This window comes from Ostrinia nubilalis, chromosome 13 (genome assembly GCF_963855985.1).
Source record: "Ostrinia nubilalis chromosome 13, ilOstNubi1.1, whole genome shotgun sequence".
NCBI classification, from domain to species: Eukaryota; Metazoa; Arthropoda; class Insecta; order Lepidoptera; family Crambidae; genus Ostrinia; species Ostrinia nubilalis.
Window position 1 is genome coordinate 10,419,915 of NC_087100.1, and position 21,102 is coordinate 10,441,016.

At 32.5% G+C, this 21,102-nt stretch overlaps 1 protein-coding gene across 1 annotated transcript; it reads left to right on the forward strand.

The window, feature by feature from the left end:
* The first annotated feature begins 951 nt into the window (after window positions 1-951).
* LOC135077649 (uncharacterized) lies at window positions 952-19,272 on the forward strand. The gene is made up of 2 exons (XM_063972209.1): window positions 952-1,331; window positions 18,459-19,272. Exons 1-2 carry the CDS (start codon window positions 1,180-1,182, stop codon window positions 18,763-18,765), a joined length of 459 nt encoding a protein of 152 aa, XP_063828279.1. The 5' UTR covers window positions 952-1,179; the 3' UTR covers window positions 18,766-19,272.
* Window positions 19,273-21,102: the final 1,830 nt, after the last annotated feature.

Below are 21,102 nucleotides of genomic sequence, written 5' to 3' on the forward strand. Positions count from 1 at the left end.
TCAAAATTATGCAGTCCATGACAATGATCGTATTTTAAAGATCTTTTATCCATTATAGTTTTAGGTTTTTTTATTTAATTAACGACTTACACTGCCAAATTACATTGTCATGATTCTTAATTGAGTACTATAATTAGCTGAACGTCTTTTTGTTTGTTTGCTACAATTCTTTTATTTACTTTACCTGGATTATCTTTTACAATGTTGGTACTTAGGTATTGTTAAGTGCTTTTGCCTCGTTTTTGTAAGTGGTTATTTCCACCACGTGATTTCTATTATCTACCACGAAATAGCAGTAATTTAATGGATTAATAGTTTCAAGTTTCCTATTAAAATACGTACTTAATCAAACAAGACATCTAAGTAGCACAGGAAACTGTTGATTCATAACTTGACTAGTCAAGTGTCAAGAATTTTATACTGCGTTGACCTTGTAAGGAAAATAATCCTTACTCACTAGTACCTAGGTACCAGGTGTTCTTAACGACCACGATGGATCAATCAATGGTTGCGTGTGGAACTTAGCATTAATAAATTAATTGATAAAGTTACCAACGTTTCGCCTTTGATTATTGCATGTATATGGAGCGCTTGGTTATTTTCGTTCGAATCTGGTTAATGACCATAAAAGCTGATTGTAGGATTTGGAATTTGATTTGATTGTCCTGTGAAACATTTCAATAACAGTGTTAGTTGCAAAGATATTATTAACAAAATCAAAATTCTGTGGAACTGAATACATCGTTTAGTGACTAACTTAGTCTACATAACACCTACCTAACAATCATAAAATAAGAGGTTAATTAATTGTTATATTAAAATGTTCAACCAATTCTTACATTGTTGAATTCCAATCAATTTAAATAGCCTTATCTCACGGCGCAGTCCTCACATTCCGAGATACGGACAAAAAATATTCGATATCAACAACATCGTAAGCAAACTGAGTCATCTTTCGTCACTCGTCGGTACAAGCCGCGTTCGCGGTTAGCAGTTCGGTAATTCAGTTCGCGTGCACTGGCGTTGGTGAGCGGTCGGATCGTCGCGGGCATTACGCCAATAAACGAGTAATCGAGTACACACAAGTGAATAAGCCGGGAAACTGACGACACGCCACTCGATTCATTCCCGATTTGAATCGATTCGATTATCCCGATCCGCAACTGTTTTTTGTGACGAATGAGTGACTGTTCGCTATCCAAAACTTTCGTGGAACCACGCATCATGGAGAGCTGTTACAAGCTGTACACATGGATCAACCACACGGTGCTGATGCTCCTGTTCCAAATATTCTGGAAGATGAGCCAGATATCAGACTACTTCAGGGAAAAGTGAGTATCGAAGTTATTGGAAACGAAACATGGCCGGCGGTTATCAGTGATAACAGTGATAATGATTTTGTAACGCTATTCACTAATATTGATAACGGATTTGAATTTGAATAAAAGTAAAAGAGTTTTGCTGTAAAGAAATACAAGTAATTTGATTTGATCAAACCTGTTTGTAGTAGCAATGATGATATTGCCCGATCAGTTCTAGTTTCAAATAATTTTACCTACTTTTATTTTCATAACATCCGTTAGAAATGGTATGGTTTTAAAACATTTCAAATAAACTTACTTCATATTATTTTGTACTGTGGCATTGATTTTAACTAGAATAGGGAAAAATCGTCCTTTAATTCGTAACCGTGCGATGTTTTGAATTGAATCAAACCTTCTGTTTCTATCTCATTCGTGGTGATATCACAGTGAGTCTGTCCTTGTAAAGTGTCTCCTTTGTAATGAATATAAGTTAAGCTCAGAAACATTGTAGTATCTCCTGAATGGCACAATTCATTTGTCTGCCCGGCAACAACTTTGATTGGACTGATTCAATCAAAAACGACTTCGCTTCGACTTTTGAGCATAATCAAACTAAATGTGGAGTTGAATTCTTTCTTTGGACAGTTATGCAACAGTTCAATCTGCAACAAACTCGTTTTTGGTAGAAAGTGATTGCATCTAAAACATTATACAAACTGCGAACTGCCCAATAACAACTTAACTAGAATGGTAACAATGTAGATCTTAAATAATAGTGATAGGTTCTCGTGATAAATGATGCATAAGTGAATCTAAACTCAATAAAGACTGTGTGTCTTTTTCGTACTCCAACTAATATAAAAAGGCTCGGCTAATACTTAGTTGAATTTATCTTTGTATTTACCTAATAATGAAGGTACCTAAATTCTAGCAAGACAGACTTATAATCTTACATTCTTACCTTAACCAAACCGAGGAGTAAATTTTGACCCAAAATTCTTCAGTTTCAATCGACTTTTGAGTGTCCTTTCAAAATTATGGGCCAGGAAAATAGTGTTTGTAATTCATGGATCATAATAATATGCCGAATATAAAACTTAAATTTTTCTTTGTATTGTTAAATTTAACGAATTTGTATCTAAAACACAGACAAAATTTTAATATAAACAGTCACATTGTTAACCATCAGGACTTTCCTCATAGTATAAACCTCATGCTATAAGGAAAAGTTTAGTAGGGTTCAAGTATACATCTTGCATCACTGCCGATCATTATTTTGCTGTAGACCATAGGTATCCTTTTAACAGATTCTAAACCGCTTGATTAGCTTAAATTGTCCCATGTAACAGCACAATAATTGATAAGTTACTTACACCATTATAAATTCAAACAATCTTTCCATCTTCTCTTTTCTTAATTTTAACCCTTATTCTTTTCGCCTTGTTGTTTGTTTTAATTGGGTATTAAAAGGGCAAGCTTTAGCCAACTTGATTATATCTTAGATTAACGATTTAGCTGATTAAATTCCTTACTATATTAATAAAATGTATGAAATAGATGAGAATAGAATAAACACACATTTTATTACTCAAAACATGATCATGTGTTAATTGTGAAAAATCTAAAACGTGAAATAACGGTATCGTTGTGGCCAATGAGCTGTTGTCCATAGTGAGACATTGACAATACGTCAATGTCACACTAGGATCAACGCAGTGTTGTTCTTGATACGGCAATTGCCGTAATATACGGCATTCAGGCATCTTAGGCACCATAAATACGGTATACCTACGGCAGCACTTTGATTACCGTATCAAAATATACGGCAATTGAGTAAAGTAGAGTTTTAAGAGTTTTTCATGAGTTTTAGTAAACAAAAAATAAATATTTCGTCTAATGGAACGCAAAAACTTGTAAACCATAGATGAAGTAGAAGCGCCACGAAAAGAAACGCCAAAAATGCAACCTTATCTCCGAGATTTTAATGTCTAAAATCGTTGTTTCCTCATTTTGGTAGATTCTTCACTTTTATTCGGGTAGGTTCTTGGACTAAATTATTCAAAACCTTAAAAAGTGAAGAATAAAATAAGTAAGTTTAAAAGTAGTATACGCATAGTACATAATACATCACTTGTATTTTTTTAAATTTAAACCTTCCAAATAAACATTTTATACAATACGGCAATTTTCTTAGTTTTCCTTAAAAATCCGGAAATTTTAGAATTAGAATACGGCAACCCTAAATTTGTCAGGAACAACACTGGCACTGGATCAACGTCAGAATAGAGGGACGCGCGGAGGTGACTCCGCGCGCTTTTGTGCTAAACTTTGATTTTTAATTCGACGGAATTTTGACATTTCAGAAGTGTTGTCAACATTGAAACATTCCCACTAAAAATGGAGAGCATTTTCACAAATTAAAAAATAATCCTTTCTTGAATTTAAGGTTTCATTTGAAAAACTAAGGCTTAAAAATGTACTGATCATTTCAAAATGGTTATTTGAATTTTTATTATCATATTATGGAAGTTACAAAAAAAATTGGGAAATTATTTTTCTATTACTGGAATCCCTGGCCAATAATCCATGGGTTACAAACCTTTTTTATGAAAATCCTTTTGTTAATAAAATCTTAGCTTCATAAAATAATCAATTTAACAAGATGCCAATTTTATAATCCAAGTTGATTATGATGACGACAATGATGATTGATGATCAATACATATTTTCGTTTATGTTAATATGTTGTTTTACTGTGTTAAAAACACGTTTTTATTCTATTTAATCTCTAAAATGAACATAATAATTAGTGTACATTGAATTCACAATACAAACAATAGTTCATTCTTGTAAGTTGTACTTGATGAAATTTAATTTAATATTATTTATTATTAATTCTAAGCAAAAAAGGCTTATTACATCTGAATTGTCAAAAAATGACAGCTGTCAGAATTCCGTCGAATTAAAAATCGGACTATAAGTGATGAATTGTATCTAAAATAAGGCAATATAATGTGAAAGATGAGTACTCAGTGTTTTAATTATGAGAATAGATCTACCGGCCTTTAATAGTAGGTTTTAGAGGTCCGTCTAAGTAATTAACAGTTTTGCACAGATCATCAATTACCTATATTACTTTATCTAAAGATATACCTAATTTATTATTTATTTAAGATAATAATTGACGTAATTTTAATCCTTTAAAATTAAGTTATAGTTTACTGAAAAGAGGTTAACATTTCCTCTTACATTAATTTTGATATCATTGCGAAATCAACCGTGGAAAATTTTACTAAATTTAGCAAAGGACCTATTTAGTTTAATTAAACATTACTTAGCAAAACGTTATTTGAATTTGTTACCTACACTCCGACTGCGTGTTTATCTTAGCATTAATAATGTTTTCTTAATTAAAATACGATTAGATAGCAAAGATAACGATAATTTATTACTTTCGCATGCAAATAATACTAATCTAACGGTTTCTTAATCCCATCTGACATACGAGTGTAAATGACGTCATGTAACTGTAAGAATTAGTAAGAAGTAACATATACTTATGATACGAAATTAAGGAGTGGTGAGGAATATTCTGCAAAACTTACTAATAACCTGTAACGTGTCATTCAATTACAAAAATAACATTTCCACTTTAAATTACAATCAGACTCCCAATTATCATTATTTTCACATTAAAATACCTACCTTCTTTCTCAAATATTTTTATGGCTATTAAATTGGCGAAACTATAAAACATGTTATAAATGTAGAGACAGAAGACACTAGTAACTATTCATTAATTTGGGTGCATGCATATGTTTTGTAATTTATGTAATTAATACAATCAAATTTTACAATAATATAGAAGTAATAATTATGGTATCTAAACATACAACATAAACACAAACAAAGTAAATTAATATCAGTCTATGATATCTGTAAAATGTTTTAAATAATTAACATACATGAGTTAAACAAGAGCACAGATGTTTCGATATCATGGCAGATTCTGTTTATTTGTAAACTGAAGTCACAACAACACTGTAAATCTAGAGTGTTTGTATTAGTAATGTATTGGTCTCAGTACAAAGAACAATCAATGACTAATCGTTTTTCTTCGAACAGAATCGTTTGATTTTACAGCCATTCGAAACACACGATTGGATCATTGTTTTAGACGTTTTGGTTTAAATTTCGTAAGCATTTGCAGGTTTTAAGATGAATGAATGAATGGGCAACTTCTGTTGTTAAACTAGAGCTGATTAATACAGTTTGCAAACTGGCTCTAATCAAAAAATGCAGTCGAATAAGTTAAAGATTTTCAATTGTTACTTTTATGTAACACGTTCTTCATTTGTTTTGTTGAAATATACGAAGCGTGCTTTAAAATTGTTTGCTGACACGGTGAATTAAACTACATAATATTTTATGTTATTTGGATTGTGTATGCATGTAGGTCGTAGGATGTGTAAACAAACAAATCTTGGAGGTCACTGCCAAGTCAATGAACGTTATAATTTAGGTACATGAGTGGAAGAAGCAGACCTGCGTGCGCTTTATTTTGGATGGCAGCTTAATTTTTCCACGCTCTAATAAATTTTATATACATTTAGCGTAGCAGTTTATTATTCACATTTCATAGCAGCAGGTAATATTGTAAGCGAAATATTCTTTTCATAATATTTGTACCGATAAAAACATGATAAACTCTACATTAATGTAAAATATAAAATAGTGCTCTGGTGGAAATAGTAATTAGGTACCTAGATATACTACTACTTTAAAATAAATATTATATAATGTTGAATACAGCTCTAAGTTTTCAGCGGCTAATAAATGTCTTTCGCTTTATGTTCTTTGACGTTAGCTTATTTACAGTGAAACAACAAAAATAAATAAATTGTTCGATTTACCAAAAGTGACTCACAACATAATTATTCTTTAGTTCCAGTATTTTTTCTTGAATGAGATTACAATGTGACTGAAAAAATAACTGACATTGCAAAGCCTCGTGACTGACTCAGTAAGGAAAAGTCATCTTCAGATGTTTTTGTTTTGCGACGAGGCAATAATATTAGCATTACAAAACTGATTATTATAATAAAGACAGATGGACAGTTGTCCATTGCTAATTAGAGTTCACCTAAATGGATGAAAATTAGGACAGAATAAATTGAGATAAATTCAAGGACATTTCAAAATTACAAAGAAGAGGTTATAGACAAATTCGGAATCAACGAAAATGGTAAAGCAGATTAACGTACTCGTATAGGTACTCGCATAGTGGTCAATAAAACATTTTCTATTTTCACATGAAGGATTCAACACTGTCACATTTCTTTGGATATTATGCCTATTAGCTACCCATGTTCAGCGTAATTTAGCATTAAAATTTATTATGACAACAGGAATTGATAGACACAAAATAATAAACAAACAATTTATTTATTTATTTATTTCATTAATTAATAACTCATATCTCTCACATTACATGTTACCCCAATGCGATAGAGTAGATTAATTAGCACTTATTAAACAATTAAAATTGCTGCTATCGCTATAACATAAAATAAATACCTAATGTAACCTTCGTGAATTCAGTCAAAGAACAGCTGAATATGTCAACGGTTCTAGCTAGGTACTACATTATGTGCAGTAATATCATTACTGCAGCCTTGTTTTGAGATATGGAGTTCATGAAAAGTTCAGCATTCATAATAAAAATAAAATCTAATTAATGCACTCAACGCCATTTTCGTTGCTACGACGACACCCAAGTTCACCCAACACATAATGATTCAGCCGTAGCAGAGAAAATTTTCCATTTTCTCAACATTTCTGAACCAATGCTCAAATTAGACTAAATTTAAATCTCAAGCAATAAAGCTTTAATTTCACGATATGCTCAAGTTTGGAAATTGGTACATGTTTTATTTTTTTGTGTACTTAGTAGGCAGGTTTCAAATTCCCAACGTAGGACTTAAAAGGCCACCCGGTTACCTACTATATCTAACACGCGAAAATTATGTAAAGTAGATATACGTGAGTACTTACCCTGCCTAGGTATTATATTGATCTCTACAGCATTAATAATAAAGCATAATGGACTCAAACAAACACAATTAAAAGACACGTTCGTGACTGCATGCAAAGCTCGTTAACAACAAATCACAGTCATATTAAACTTTAGCCGCCTGAAAATAAGTACTGAGATTGAATGTTTGTCACTCGATTTGTTTACTTTGGGAGGCACTATCAAATCAACTAACTGAAGCCTAATTGGTCTACTGAAGTTTCAAGGCTAAAAACTATTAAATTTAAATCATAATATCACTTTTATACGGTGCCAAATATTTTTATATCACGTTTATTTACAGTCCAAAGGTGAATTGATTTTAGAAAGAAAGGAATGAATGCTTTGGGTTTCATTCAATTGCCAAATTTTATTTTTAACATATCGAATAAAGTCTGCTTATATGGATTTTTCCATGTCAATCCTACCTACGAGTTTTATGTTACCTAGGTACTTAATTAAATGTTAAAATAGTAATACAGCGAAAACAGGTTAAAATTTGTGAAATAATACCAGCACTTTAAACTATTTAACTAGTCTAATTTCTTCGAAAAGCGTATAAAAATGGGATAATGTTAAATTGTTTACAAACTTTTGCATACTGTGTTTTGTGATTGAAAAGTTGCAAGTTTGTGGTTAAGCAGGCACTTACATTGCAGTTAATTATGCAACCGACACGTAATACCTACTCATTAAAAGGTGTTGGATAACTAGTTAGTTATCCATTTAAACCATATCGTTTATCGATGCATCTAGAAGGAAGGAAACGCGACCCCGTCGTGATTACATGTAATTACATATTAACGGTAACATGGTCTTGTTATTTATTTTATTGATATGATAACTAATAGGAAATCATGACTTAATAAATCAGTAAGCAGCAAATGCACATACGTACAGATAATTTAATTGAATAATATTATTTCTTGAGTTATTATTATTTTTTAATAATTTAAGAAAAGGTGGAAATATTATGATCATCATAGATTCGGTTTAGGACTGCTGAACCTCATAAAGAACCATATTTCCCACTATTTGTAGCTGTTTAATACTTACGTAACAGGAAATTAATGTGTAAGTTAAATCTTTGTCACCATGAGGTAAATCCAAATTACAATTATTACCTATGTATCAACTTGTAGGTTCGTGTTCGTATAAATAAAACATTAAACAATTACCTTCCTAATATGTAAACAAATAATCTAAATTATTGCAAATTGGCAATAATGGGCCCATAATCCAGTAACCAATTGGTTACTATGTCTTGACTTGACTTATGGTCCTATGTCCCCTAGATGGGGCAGAGGGCGTCCACAACAGTCCTCCATCGCGTTCGGTCTTGAGCTTATGTGTTTGATCTCGCTCCAAGTCTTGCCGATCTTCTTCGCCATGTAAGGGCAAAAATCTCAATATTAAATTCAGTAGGTAGCAATTTCAAAAGACGATAACTGTACTTAATAGGTTCTTACCTGGAGTTGGTGATAAGTATTTCATCATTTATTTTACTTAAAACAAACAGCGTGTGTCACAGGCATAAGTAAACACTACTTAATTGGCCGTATAAGTTGTGGACAATGTATGTTTACATCGGCTCCAATGTTAATTAGTTTGGTTATAAGTATAGTCCCCATTGGGAATAATCTGGTGATGTACTAAAAATAGCCGGTGAGTCAGTTAGCGGGCGCGGACAAGGTCTCTGTGTCTGCCTGTACTTTTTGCGAATGTAAACTATACAAAGCATAAATCAGGAAACATAATTGTAAGGTTTCGTTTTTAGTTACGTTTTTGTAGTGTTACTAGTATTTTACAACACTGCGAGTGCAGGCGACAGCCGCACTCTACGTAGAGACGCCATTTTTAATTGAATTAAGTTATTCATTAGACGCACACAACTTGTATTCACGTTATAACTTTGTATTCAAGGTTTTTTTTTTATTACTTTTGATTTGTGAAAGTTTTGCTGTCTATACCTATTTGTTTGCTATGTATTTATTATCTGATGCAAGTGTTGTTGTGTAAAGTGAACTAAGAAATAAAATAAATAATTACATAATTAAATTCTGATCAACCTCAAATACGTACTTGTACATACAATCTGATTAGGTACCTTTATCAAAAAGTTTATTAAATAACGGCTGTGATTATTTATCTTCTAATTGAGTAGGCAAGTACTTTTGACCTCAAAATAAAAATAAATGGTCGAATATCAAGAATTGCACTTCAAAACAACTTTTATCGTTGTAAAATAAATAATCATTGTTTAAGAAGTTAATTCATTTGTTTGTTAGATAAATGATTTAATGGTCATTGGATAAGACAGAAATCCTGTTCGTGTTTTTGGGCTTTATCAGGCGACTTTTTATCTACAACTAGGGTTGCCAGTAATTAAGTTACGAAGAAAACACTCCATTTCAGTTTGATGTTTTAATATTTTGTTTAATTTAATGTTTGATTTAACAGTGTTTGTTAAGATAAAATAACAAATCTCTGTACATTTTATACTCGTAGTCGTAATTATATGTTCCAATAATCATCACAATTTATCGGTTTTAAATAACAAGTACCGATATCATAAGGGAAGTCTGGCGCGGGCAAGCATCGATATGACTTTGACTTAGAACTTCCTGACTGTGTTTTTCTTTAAAAGAAACTGGTATCGAATAAAAACTAGTTTTGCAAGGTCCTGTTTTAATCGGACGAATGTGCAAGCGTGTTTGCAGAATCTTAATAATTATGAGGTGGAGTGTATTTTTAGGATATTTAGTAGTAGTCTTAACTACTATCTATTAAAATAAACTATAATTTCGATAAGAATATTGATGTACAGTTTCTTGAATTTTTGAACCGTTGAGAAGGCAGAAGGAAGCTTTTGAATTATTTATACAGTAGGTGGTCTACTCGCGAATCAGATGGAGCAAAAAACATAATTTGAAAATTTAATCCAAATTGACTAACGGTGTCTTGCTGAAAACTGTCACCCGTACTTTTTATTCATGCTAACTGTACATTGTAGGTAAGTTAACCTTCAGTTGTTAGGTAGGTACGTGACGTAAAACGATTTCGTAAAAAATAAAAATACATGCAAAATATTTTGTAAAAATTATGTTAAATTCAAATTATTACAATAATATTAACATAAAACATATCCAGTTGTAGGTATAGGTACCTACTCGTATAAGAATCAAACACAAAGTTGACAAGTGACTGCTCAAAATTGAACACAATAGTTTTTAACACTATTTTAAATTAATGAATAGGTCCCTAACACTTTTGCCTGTTACCTAAACACTTCAGGAAATTGCATAAGTACTTACCTATTATGAGTTGTAAACAGAAATCCAGAAGAAACAATACATCTACACCATGACGATGCATTTATCTATTCTAGAAGAATTGTAAAGAAATTTTACGGTATAAACAAACTAATAGGGAAGTAAGTAAGTAGGTATGAATCTACGAGTATTTCATATTGAATTACATATTGTCAAGATTGTCAAATGTATGACTGACTATGCAATGGGCACCGTAATCGGCCAAACTCTAAAAGCGGTGTAAGTGTATTGTAATAAGTTTTTGCCGGATGATTTCTTTTCTTGCTGTCTGGTGATTTGCCAAATATCACGGCAATGATCATTCTTTATCCGCGTGGGGCCTGTTACGTCAATTGAAGTTATTATTCCCACGGCGACAAATAGAAAGTGGACCAATGTTTATATATACGGCACAATTATTTTAATAATTTAATAAGGATGGTCTTAAAAAAGTTGGGTGCTCTCTTTGTTTACTTATAATTTGGTAGATTTATCTTGCATACTATTTGAGGAATGCCCACTGGGCTAAAAAGTTAACAGTTTACAGAATGATTTTTTTAAAAATGCTTAGGTATGTTTTTCTTCTGTCTTTCGAAAATACTAAAAGTCATTTTAACAATTTCATCCCTTTATTACGTACATTACTGCCTAATTGATTTTTCTTTGCCCATAACGAGGAAGCTCATGGCCTGCATCTCTTCTGATTGATACTTGAAGCATCTTCGCGAAAAGTATCACGATTACGAATAAAGAATAACAGATATTAAAAGTCGCTTCTAGTCAATTTTAATTACCATTATTTAGGTAAAAGTACCTAATAGGTATTTTTCAGTTTTTTTCAGCACAACAGATGTGTGGCAGGAAACCATACTTGAATACAAATATTATGTTCATCAATTACAACGAGAGGGCTAGGTTAACTCCCATGAATGTGGTATAAAGAGGGAACAGAAAACAGATGGTTCGTCTCGTAACCTCCAGTAATTGGCGAAATTCCTCATGCAAGTACACTCCATGTTCTATAAATATACTGGAGTACTACAAACGTTGCTACAGTAATCAAATATTTCTTGTACGTTTAAACGCCTTTATCGGGTATTAAGAAGAAGCATCGCTATTAAATAAGTTTAACAGTATAAATATACTGTTAAAAATGTGTTTAGGTATTGTATCAGTCAATAGAGCGCGAAAGAATCTACAACTCAAAATACATATTTTATGTACACGATATATATCGAAACATAGGTAATGCGTCAAAATACACTTTAAAACAAAAGAAACGTGCAATAATGTATCAATCAATAGAAAAACCACACACGTAAATATGCTATTGTTTCACTTGTAATTAATTACATTAATCATTATGTAGGTATTTCCATAATGGTGCTACAAAAATAATGATCTTCGAAGGAATTTAGTATTTGTAAACTATAGCAAGCGGTGGGCGTCGTTGGCTGACCTTCCTGATATCTTAATGTCGATTAGATTTACCCACCATAATTCACGGTCAATATTTAAAGTAAGATAACTGCTTATTTACTAATTGTACCTACAAATTCAGAACCGCGGACCATCATTCCAAAATTCGTTGACAAAATTAACTTTAAAAAACTTTACAATCTTCAGCTCTTTCCAGTTTTAATCTCGACTCAAATTAACGTTTGGGTAGTTAAGTATTTCTATTTAGAAAATAATTGCATTCTTAAAATAGGTAGGTAATTAGAAGACGTCTTCTAGACGGAGCTTAGAATAGGAACTAATTTCGGCTAAATTGTTGCATTAAATGCAGTCCCTCTAAATTAGGTAACTAATTGCGAATTGAAGGAAGCAATGATTTAAGAATCGATGCCGTTTTTCATTTTTAATTAAAAAGTATTTCTCTAGTAATAATGAACTATTTTCGGTTGTCTCTAGAAGTTATTATTTTAATTAATTGTTATAATTTCTCCTCCTACTGACTCAGTCTGCTTTTCCTAAATACCTGTACAAACTTTTTATTTTGTTACTACGAATAATATTAGTCGGAATTTGAACCTAGATTTCAATTTAAACTAGCTCATTCTGTTAGATCCTTTTAAAAGTATAATGGGTAGGTATTTTGGGTTATAAAAAATTCCGCTTGATTTTGTCTGTAAATATTTATTTAGATAACAGCGACCATTATCCTAATAGGTTCATGTTTAGCATTTCTGTTTATCTTTTTATTTTGTTATCATAATTACATTTTGTAATGATGTTGGATTAATGTACCTATTGTTAACTCTATCTCAAATGTTTTGGATTTAAGTAGGTAAACATAAAAAAGTAAAAACCAGCATGATTACCTAAGTACATAGAAGTATATGATTACCTAAGTAAATTAAGTAAAACATCTTTATCAAAATAAACGCGACTGAAAAGGAAGTTTATTTCGACTTAGAAGGGCACGTACGTTTTGTAGTCATTTCAGATACATTAGGTTACATTAGGTAACGGATTAAAGAGTGACACCAGAATTGAAATTTAATTTTCACAAGTGTATGAATGAAGATTTGTCGTCTGTATAATTAATATTTATAGTTAGCCCATTATTTTAATAATACTCGGCATGTTTAATAATATTTTAAGATTCGTTAGGGACAGGATAGTAGAGCGTGAGAAAATAGTACCTAATGATATCGGATCAATAGATCCTCCAATTATATCCAGCTGAACGGCTGAAGGCTGGATTAAGAACTTAAGAACTCTACGCGATTTTAAGCTTTGTGTAGTAGCTGTGGTTCATATCGACACAGCTGTAGTCCGATTAAGAAATCTGTTAAAACAGTATGAATGTATAATTCTTGCAAATACGCTTCGTGTATCGTTCAAGATCATTGGGCACCTTCCAACGATTGTTCGCCGTTCGCGTGTGACCTTCACTGAACATCGGGGCTAGCTAGTATAGCACTATAGACCAGGCTAGATGCTTATCTGACGTCAATAACGCCATAGAAAATTAAACGCTGCAGTGCCCTTTGAATAAAGCGCAGAACGGTGAGCTTGACGTAGCAGTCATTTATCATGCACTAGCTCTACCCGCTGCTTCGCTTTGTCACAGTCTTTCGGCGCTCAAAGGCGCAAATAATCATTTCTATTTTACTGCATAAGAATGTAACCTCTTTATTCTTAAAAAACATAAAAATTACCTAATCAGTAATCATGTTTATGATACACGAGTGCAGTGTCTTACGCCTTAAACACAGCGTATCTTTATGAGTCAATGATAGTAATTTTATGATAGGTTGATAGCGCTCTATTCTTCAAAAGATCAGCATGAATGAGCAATTCTAAAAGATTTGAGTGACGCTCAAAAAGCAAGAAGGTTATGTTCTTCATGATGACTGTCATATCAATTGCCGAGTCAAAATTGAAGTCACATTTCCTTGTAGTTAGGAAATGTGACTTCAATTTTGAATTTCCATAAATAAGTTTCCCGTTTTCACATCTCCTTATTTTCTTCAACTCCATTTTCATCACCAGAAAGGTAGAGTTTTTTGTTTGTTAACAATCATTCATCGAAGCACTTTATGTAGGTACTACTCGTAAATAGCAGACCTATCAACTCGGAAAGGGATCAACACCGTATCGCGTTTCGCGAGCTGTCATCGCCTTTCGCGTGCTGTCAACCGCGAGAATAGGCGTTTACGTTACAGTGCGGATAAGACATGTGCGTTGCAGTACCCAAGTAGCATTTTACTCCATTTAAGAGTTCACATTTAGTTCCAATGTGTACTTAAAGCATTAGTATAGTTCACTCGTGATGTATAAGCTGTATTATTGCAATTAATTACACCTATACCTGTCTAAGGGACTTATAGGAGTGTAGACTAGTGTAGAGTTATACTTTTATACGATTGTTGGTGTTATAATACTCTAACAACTATCCTTTAGTCAGCCGTCTGACTAAGAGCATTATAGGAGGGTAGAGATACGGCAACCGCTGTTTAACGGCCTACTTGTACGATGTTATAGAGCTAGCATTTTAATAGAACACACGTGGTCATTTATAAAGCCAAAGGCTGTTATGTTTACTTGTTTTAGACTGTTATACAGCTAGTAGCTGTAGTAGGACTTGTTTGTGATAATTAAAATAACCTTTTTTTACTATCTGTACAAAAGTGTTTCAATGGTTCGCATGTGCACTGTAGGCTGTTAAAAGGACTATATGTGTTGTCCATTAACATCAATAGCAGTTTATTTGTCCACAAGTACTACTCTTATTTGCTTTAAGCTGAACATGAATGTGAATGTGATATTCTATTACACATTTCCCCAAGCCTGTTTTTAGTTGTTCATGGTGGTTCTGTACATGATGCAGAGGAAAATATTATGCCTGAACCTGAAATTTCCCTTCAAAATATACAGATATCAGAGTGTGATGATTGCAGTTGTAGTGATAGTGAATACCATTTTGATTTGGACAATTATTTAAACTTTCGCAAAAAAATAAGAACATGGGCTATTGAAAATCGTATTCCTCATTCCGCTTTGAATAAATTGTCAGGCATAATAAACGAATTTAAACCGGGAACACTACCGTCTGATGCTTTAGGTATTCATACTTGACTATTAGTACCTGGGCTAGGCGATTTAACGGACATTAATATTTTTTATTGCGGATCTCTAAAATTTCAGTATTTGAAAGAATTAAAGATACACAATTGACCTGAACTAGGTACATCTTAAAGCTGTACATAAGTTCACATTAGAATAAATTTATAGACATTAGCGCTGTAGTGGTACAAATGTGGAACTTCATATAGATAACAGCATTCTAACAGAACACATGTGAACCTAATATACGCTCACCGCATTAAATTGGAGTTATAACAGTTCACATAGCCGTATTTCATTTCCACCATTTTGTTCTACATAACCTAACATATTTACCAAATAAATCTCCAAAATTAATGCAGATTTATCACAAAATTCGCAGATAGAGCGATTGAGTTTTGGTTTCATGTTATAATTAATTACCGTAATATAATTATAATGCCAATACAATATCAAAAACTGAAAATTGTAGGTTTCCTCTCAGCCAGTTTTAAATATTTTAAAATGAATATCGCGTTTTTACAGAGGCGCGTAAATATTTTAGCTGTAAATATGTATACATTTCACGATAAAGTTGCACTCCCAATGGCATTAACATTATTAAGTATTTAAAACCCGTGTTATTATTTGCATAAATGATTATCCGCCCGAGTTGTTTCCCTCTTGGCACTCACGTACAAATACCAAACTAATATTAAAATGTGGAAATAATTTAGGACACACGTGAACTTTATGTAGCATTGGAGTACTTTTGTCGGACTTTATAACTTTGAAAGCTGTGCATTTAGCCACTTGTTACTCTTTATTACACTCACGTACGTTGTATGGTTCACACTGCGTCCCATATAGTGCCGTAAGTCAGCCTTAAGTCCGATGTTACTACTTAAACTGCTATTATAATGCTATTATACTGCTAATGTACAGCCATAGTGAACTTAAGGCTGTCTAATTTGTGCCCAAACTGGTTCTATAAAAGCATTATAGCAAGCTATACAGCTCGTATACAGCTGACATACACAGCTTGTGGAGTACATGTGAACGACTAGACATACTATATAGAACCCCGAATGCTACTTGGGTATGGAGTTTCATACTAAGAATACTGACCGTCTCGAGTTGATAGATTACGATTACGATCCCTTTCCGGGTTGATAAGTATGCTACGTCCTTTAATCTCCTCGTTGCCCTCTGCGCGATTGGGAGTTTTCCATAAGTTTTCCGTCAAGGCTAGTTTAATGTACCAACCTGTACCGCGGATATTAGTGCGAGGTAAGTGTGGGGGTATGGGGGCGACCATCAAAAATAGACAGACATCACGGAATCGATGGATCTTTCGGCTAATATGGTGGCGTTAGTATAAAAGGAGAAGTAGAACAGAAAACCTAATTGATTCTAATCGGTCGATAGCCTCTAGTATCCTAGATTATTTATTATCTAGCTAAATACTTCCTAAACATTGAACCTGTTTGTTATCTCAAGCTCAATGTTAATGGGCCATCTCAATATTGCAAAGGCCAATAATAAAGCTGTTATTACAGTTTTAATTACTGCGAATCATTCTTTGTTGTTTCCAATTCCTACGTCACGTCGCGCGATTCTGTTGGCATATTCTTAAGGACGACCACGACACGACATCTTTCCGTATAACAAATAATATTGCCCGATAACAGCGTTTGTACAGTCTGCAGCGAAATCAGTAGTGTCTTATGTCTATTGATCTAAGAGATACATTATTATTTTTGGATAGTCTACACACGTAAATTGACTATTTTTAGACATACCTGACCTGGCAGACTTCGTGTAGTCGGGTCGAATACGACACAGTATTGGAAGAAACATTGCTTTTGTATTACCTGAATTAATGGTAGGTAACATTAAGTGAACAATTTTTGGAAAAATAATCTATTGCGTATTTTTCCTAATTAATCAAATCGACTCGATTGGAAACTTTTTGTGTAAGATTATTTACTAAATTGATTGTTAGTATCTGTTTATGATAAATCATTACTAGGAAAAAACCGTAAACGTCTAGGTAGGATAGAATCTATCTTGATAACCGTAGCAAGGGAGTGTCCTAATGTTGCAATAGGCTGTATTGTACTGTGCCTGTGCCCCATACGCAAACCATTGTTTAAATGATACAAATCTATGTAAGTAGTTAATCTTTATTGGTTTGAAAATAGGATGTACCTAGACAGGCATCAACATGGTCTGAAAAGCTGAAAGAATAGGATGGATGATAAAACTTTTCTCTCAGTGTGGTTACGAAAACTGCTACGGAATTTTCGTAGTTTCACAAAGGGAATATTTTGCGAAGTGAAAAGATAGTGGATTGACGTCAGCTATTACGTAGCATCTGATACACTGTTTAAATGCTGAGAACAAACATTCGACGCAATGCACCAATAAACAAACAAACAACTTGCATGCGTTGCAAGAAGAACAATCCTAAGATAACATTGTCTGGGGTTATAATATCAATAAATAAACTATCTTATCGTATGCGTAAAATTTATGCAAAATTATACATTTCACCAGTACTACTTCAGTAGGTAGAAATCGATAAATATTGTGTTATCAACCTTTTATCTCTTTTATCACTGAATTTACGTGAATTTACTCGTGTGTTGGATTTTACGATCAATCATTAATGCTAGGACTTACTAGAACCACAGAATAATAATCTAGAACTAAGATCCTTATTTATTTAACTCTAGGGGTAATAATACGTAATTTCAAGAAGTAGAGAATAAATAGATTTATGATAAGTAGAGAAATAATTATCAAAACAAACCTGAATGGAAAGGCACGGTGTATTTTGTTATTGCAAATACCTAATAACCGTGCCTACATAACTTTTAACTAAGTATACATACAAGCTGAAGTATTTAGATATATACTAATTTAAAATAGTGCGATGTCCAATGGTGTCAAACGCTAGTGTAATAAATTCATTCGTTTTCATGTCATTGCCGCCAATAACATTGGCGAAATTGGTTCCTGACCTGATATGTCTAGAATAGATTTGATCTTGATTATTTGTTCTTTTTATTTATTAGTATGTAGTACTTACAATTGAAAAATATTTGGATTTAGGTACATACTTTTCACGTATCCAAGAATAATAGAATTCTCAATCCGATTGATTTGAAACTATTTTTCATACATTAACGTTTTTTTTTTTGTTATTTCCAGGTCGGTCGAGGAAGCAAAGCAAGAGAAAACATTCGTCATGACACCACTCACAAAGGAATCAAAGCTCCGCAGGCATATCAGGTCGATGTCTGACGTCCAGAGCAGCACGCCCTACAGACTGCCCTTCAGGTCACGAAAAGGCAGCACCCAGACCCTCATGTACGATTCCGACACGAGGGCGAGGCGGATCCGATCCTACAACCGTCATCTAGAATCGTCGGACTCAAGTGACTATGAAGCACCAAGAAAACTGTCAAGTCTCGAAAGGAACATTCTGAAACACTCAGATTCAATGAGGATCCTATAGGCTCAAATGTACGAGCTCTTCAGAGGCTGTGTAAAATGACTTTAGTGCAAGTTAAGAGCCATATTTGAAAAATATTAGCTACACTTGCATTGTATTAGGTAGTCCTATAGTGATTATGACTGTGACACGCAGATAGCAATTTCCTCATGAGACTGTGATCGTAATAGATTAAATTATTCTATGAAGAATAATTGTGATTGTGATTATTCTTGTAGATAAAATATTTAGCTGTAAGATTATCATTTTAAATCCTTTCGTGGATTTAAAAATGTATAGTGATAAGTTACAAAGGCCATATAAAATGAGTCGTTTGATATAATTATAATTTCAGTTTTTCTTTCTTTATAACATTAATTTGTTTTAGAGCTTCTTTAATATTCTTTGAAGATTATTTTAAATTTTCATTAGTTTCTTCTCTATTGGGTCGACTTTTAGAATTCAAGTCGTCGTGCAATCAGAGGTTTTTGTACCTTATGAAAATGTGCCTATTTATTTCCATAGATCTTTATTTCTGTTATTATTATACCTGAGTATTTCTCAAAAAAAATGTACATTTTGAAAAAAAAAAGTGTGCTTTGAAACAGTTCAAAAGTTTTATATTTATAAATCATCACACAAAAAAACACATACACAATTTTGAAGGATGAATATTAATCTTTAAGATAACGAAGAATTATAGCTTTAATCCTACTTATTACCAAATATTTACATATTTTAAAAATAGTCCTTTTTTACCTTTCATACAAAAACCTGTTTGCCACCCTAGCTTTTTCATGTGTTTTTGTTTCATAAAATGCGATACGTAACTAAATTATTGTAAATTTCTTTGTATTATCATTCTACAGTAATCGCAGTTTCTGTATCAAATTGATTTTCTATGGGGTGTCATAATGAATTGGCAATTTAAAGCAAAAAAACAAAATGAGTCGCTCTCATTTACCCTTTCGTTATTTACTCTTTAGTTACGATTATTTCTACTTTCCCATGGTTTCTGAACAATTCCATATTTTTTTTACACGGACAACAATAGCTGCACTCTGAATGGCTGTTGGCCTGACGTCTCCGCCATTAAATCTATCGCGAAAATCAGTGAAAACGTGTGTGTTTTGAGGGATTACTTTTTCGTAACAGGAAGTAAAATCAGCGATTTTATATAGAACGATAAGTCTTCATTTAACCATTTTTTGTAATACGTGTGGTACGAACATTTATTAAGCTTTTATATTTGCTGTAACAGCTTTTATCAAAAAAATACTTGTTTCTGATCTCATTTTGTCTAATATTTCGTAACGTTTTTTACGAATTTCGTTACGTTACGAAAAAGTACAACATAGTGCTGAGTGTATACTGTTATTACCTGACTCAGCATAGTAATATTCACTACTTTATTTATTTCGAAAAATATAGAGCGTCAATAACAAAAGGATTGGATACTATCTGCTTTACAGAAGTGCCACCAGCAAAAAATAATCAAATCATTTAGATTACGTTTCTATGTGATTACTTCTTTTGTTTTTTTAGGAATGCCGCCAAAAACCAATGCCGAAAGCAAAAAGCTTACAGAGAACGACTCAAAATGGATAAACATGATGGAACAAAAATAATTTTATTAAAATAGTATGAATGATTACTCCCTTATTTTATTTCTAACCCCTTAATATTACCCCGTATGTGGGTGCATACTTACAAATATTTCGAATTGAATAAATGAAGAGCATTCACAATATTTCACCAATGTATAACAAGCCTTATGGCCTTACTATTTCGTTACTACCGTTTCGTTACGTACATTTTTTTTGAGAAATACTCACCTACAGTGGTTGACAAAATGACAATGACGGAGTTTATGAAAAGACTAGAAGTTATTTAAACTAACAGCTAAGTAAATGATCAAAGTGAGACTTGTAAATTAGAGAAACACAAGAAATTTCTATGCTAAATTAGAAACAAAATTTCCAAAATATTACGTTAAAGTTACTTATACAAATTACCCTGTCATTATTTAGCACTTTATACACTGGAGACGCTGACCCGCCGAATTTATCATTAATTTGAATGATTAGTTTATAATTAATGTCGTAGCCAAAAAAGAAGGCTGCTTCGGTGTGTAGACTGCTAAAGAAAGACAAATTTTGGTTTGATCGTTATGTAACCACCATTCTAAATGTCTACCTAACATTTTTGTATTCAAGTTTTAATACTTATTAATCATTATTTCTTGATTGTTTATAAATCTCTTTGAAATGTATAAAATGACACAAACCTTTCTAAGTATGAAGTGGATTGAAAACCAATTTTGTTGAGAATGAAATAAAATTTGGAACATTTGTTAATCGG

What these genes read in the sequence shown, in the direction of transcription:
- LOC135077649 (XM_063972209.1), top strand. Translation starts at nt 1,180, where the DNA reads ATGAGTGACTGTTCGCTATCCAAAACTTTCGTGGAACCACGCATCATG. An exon ending in TCAGACTACTTCAGGGAAAA is followed by an intron (nt 1,332 to 18,458) that starts GTGAGTATCGAA and finishes TGTTATTTCCAG; the next exon opens with GTCGGTCGAGGAAGCAAAGC.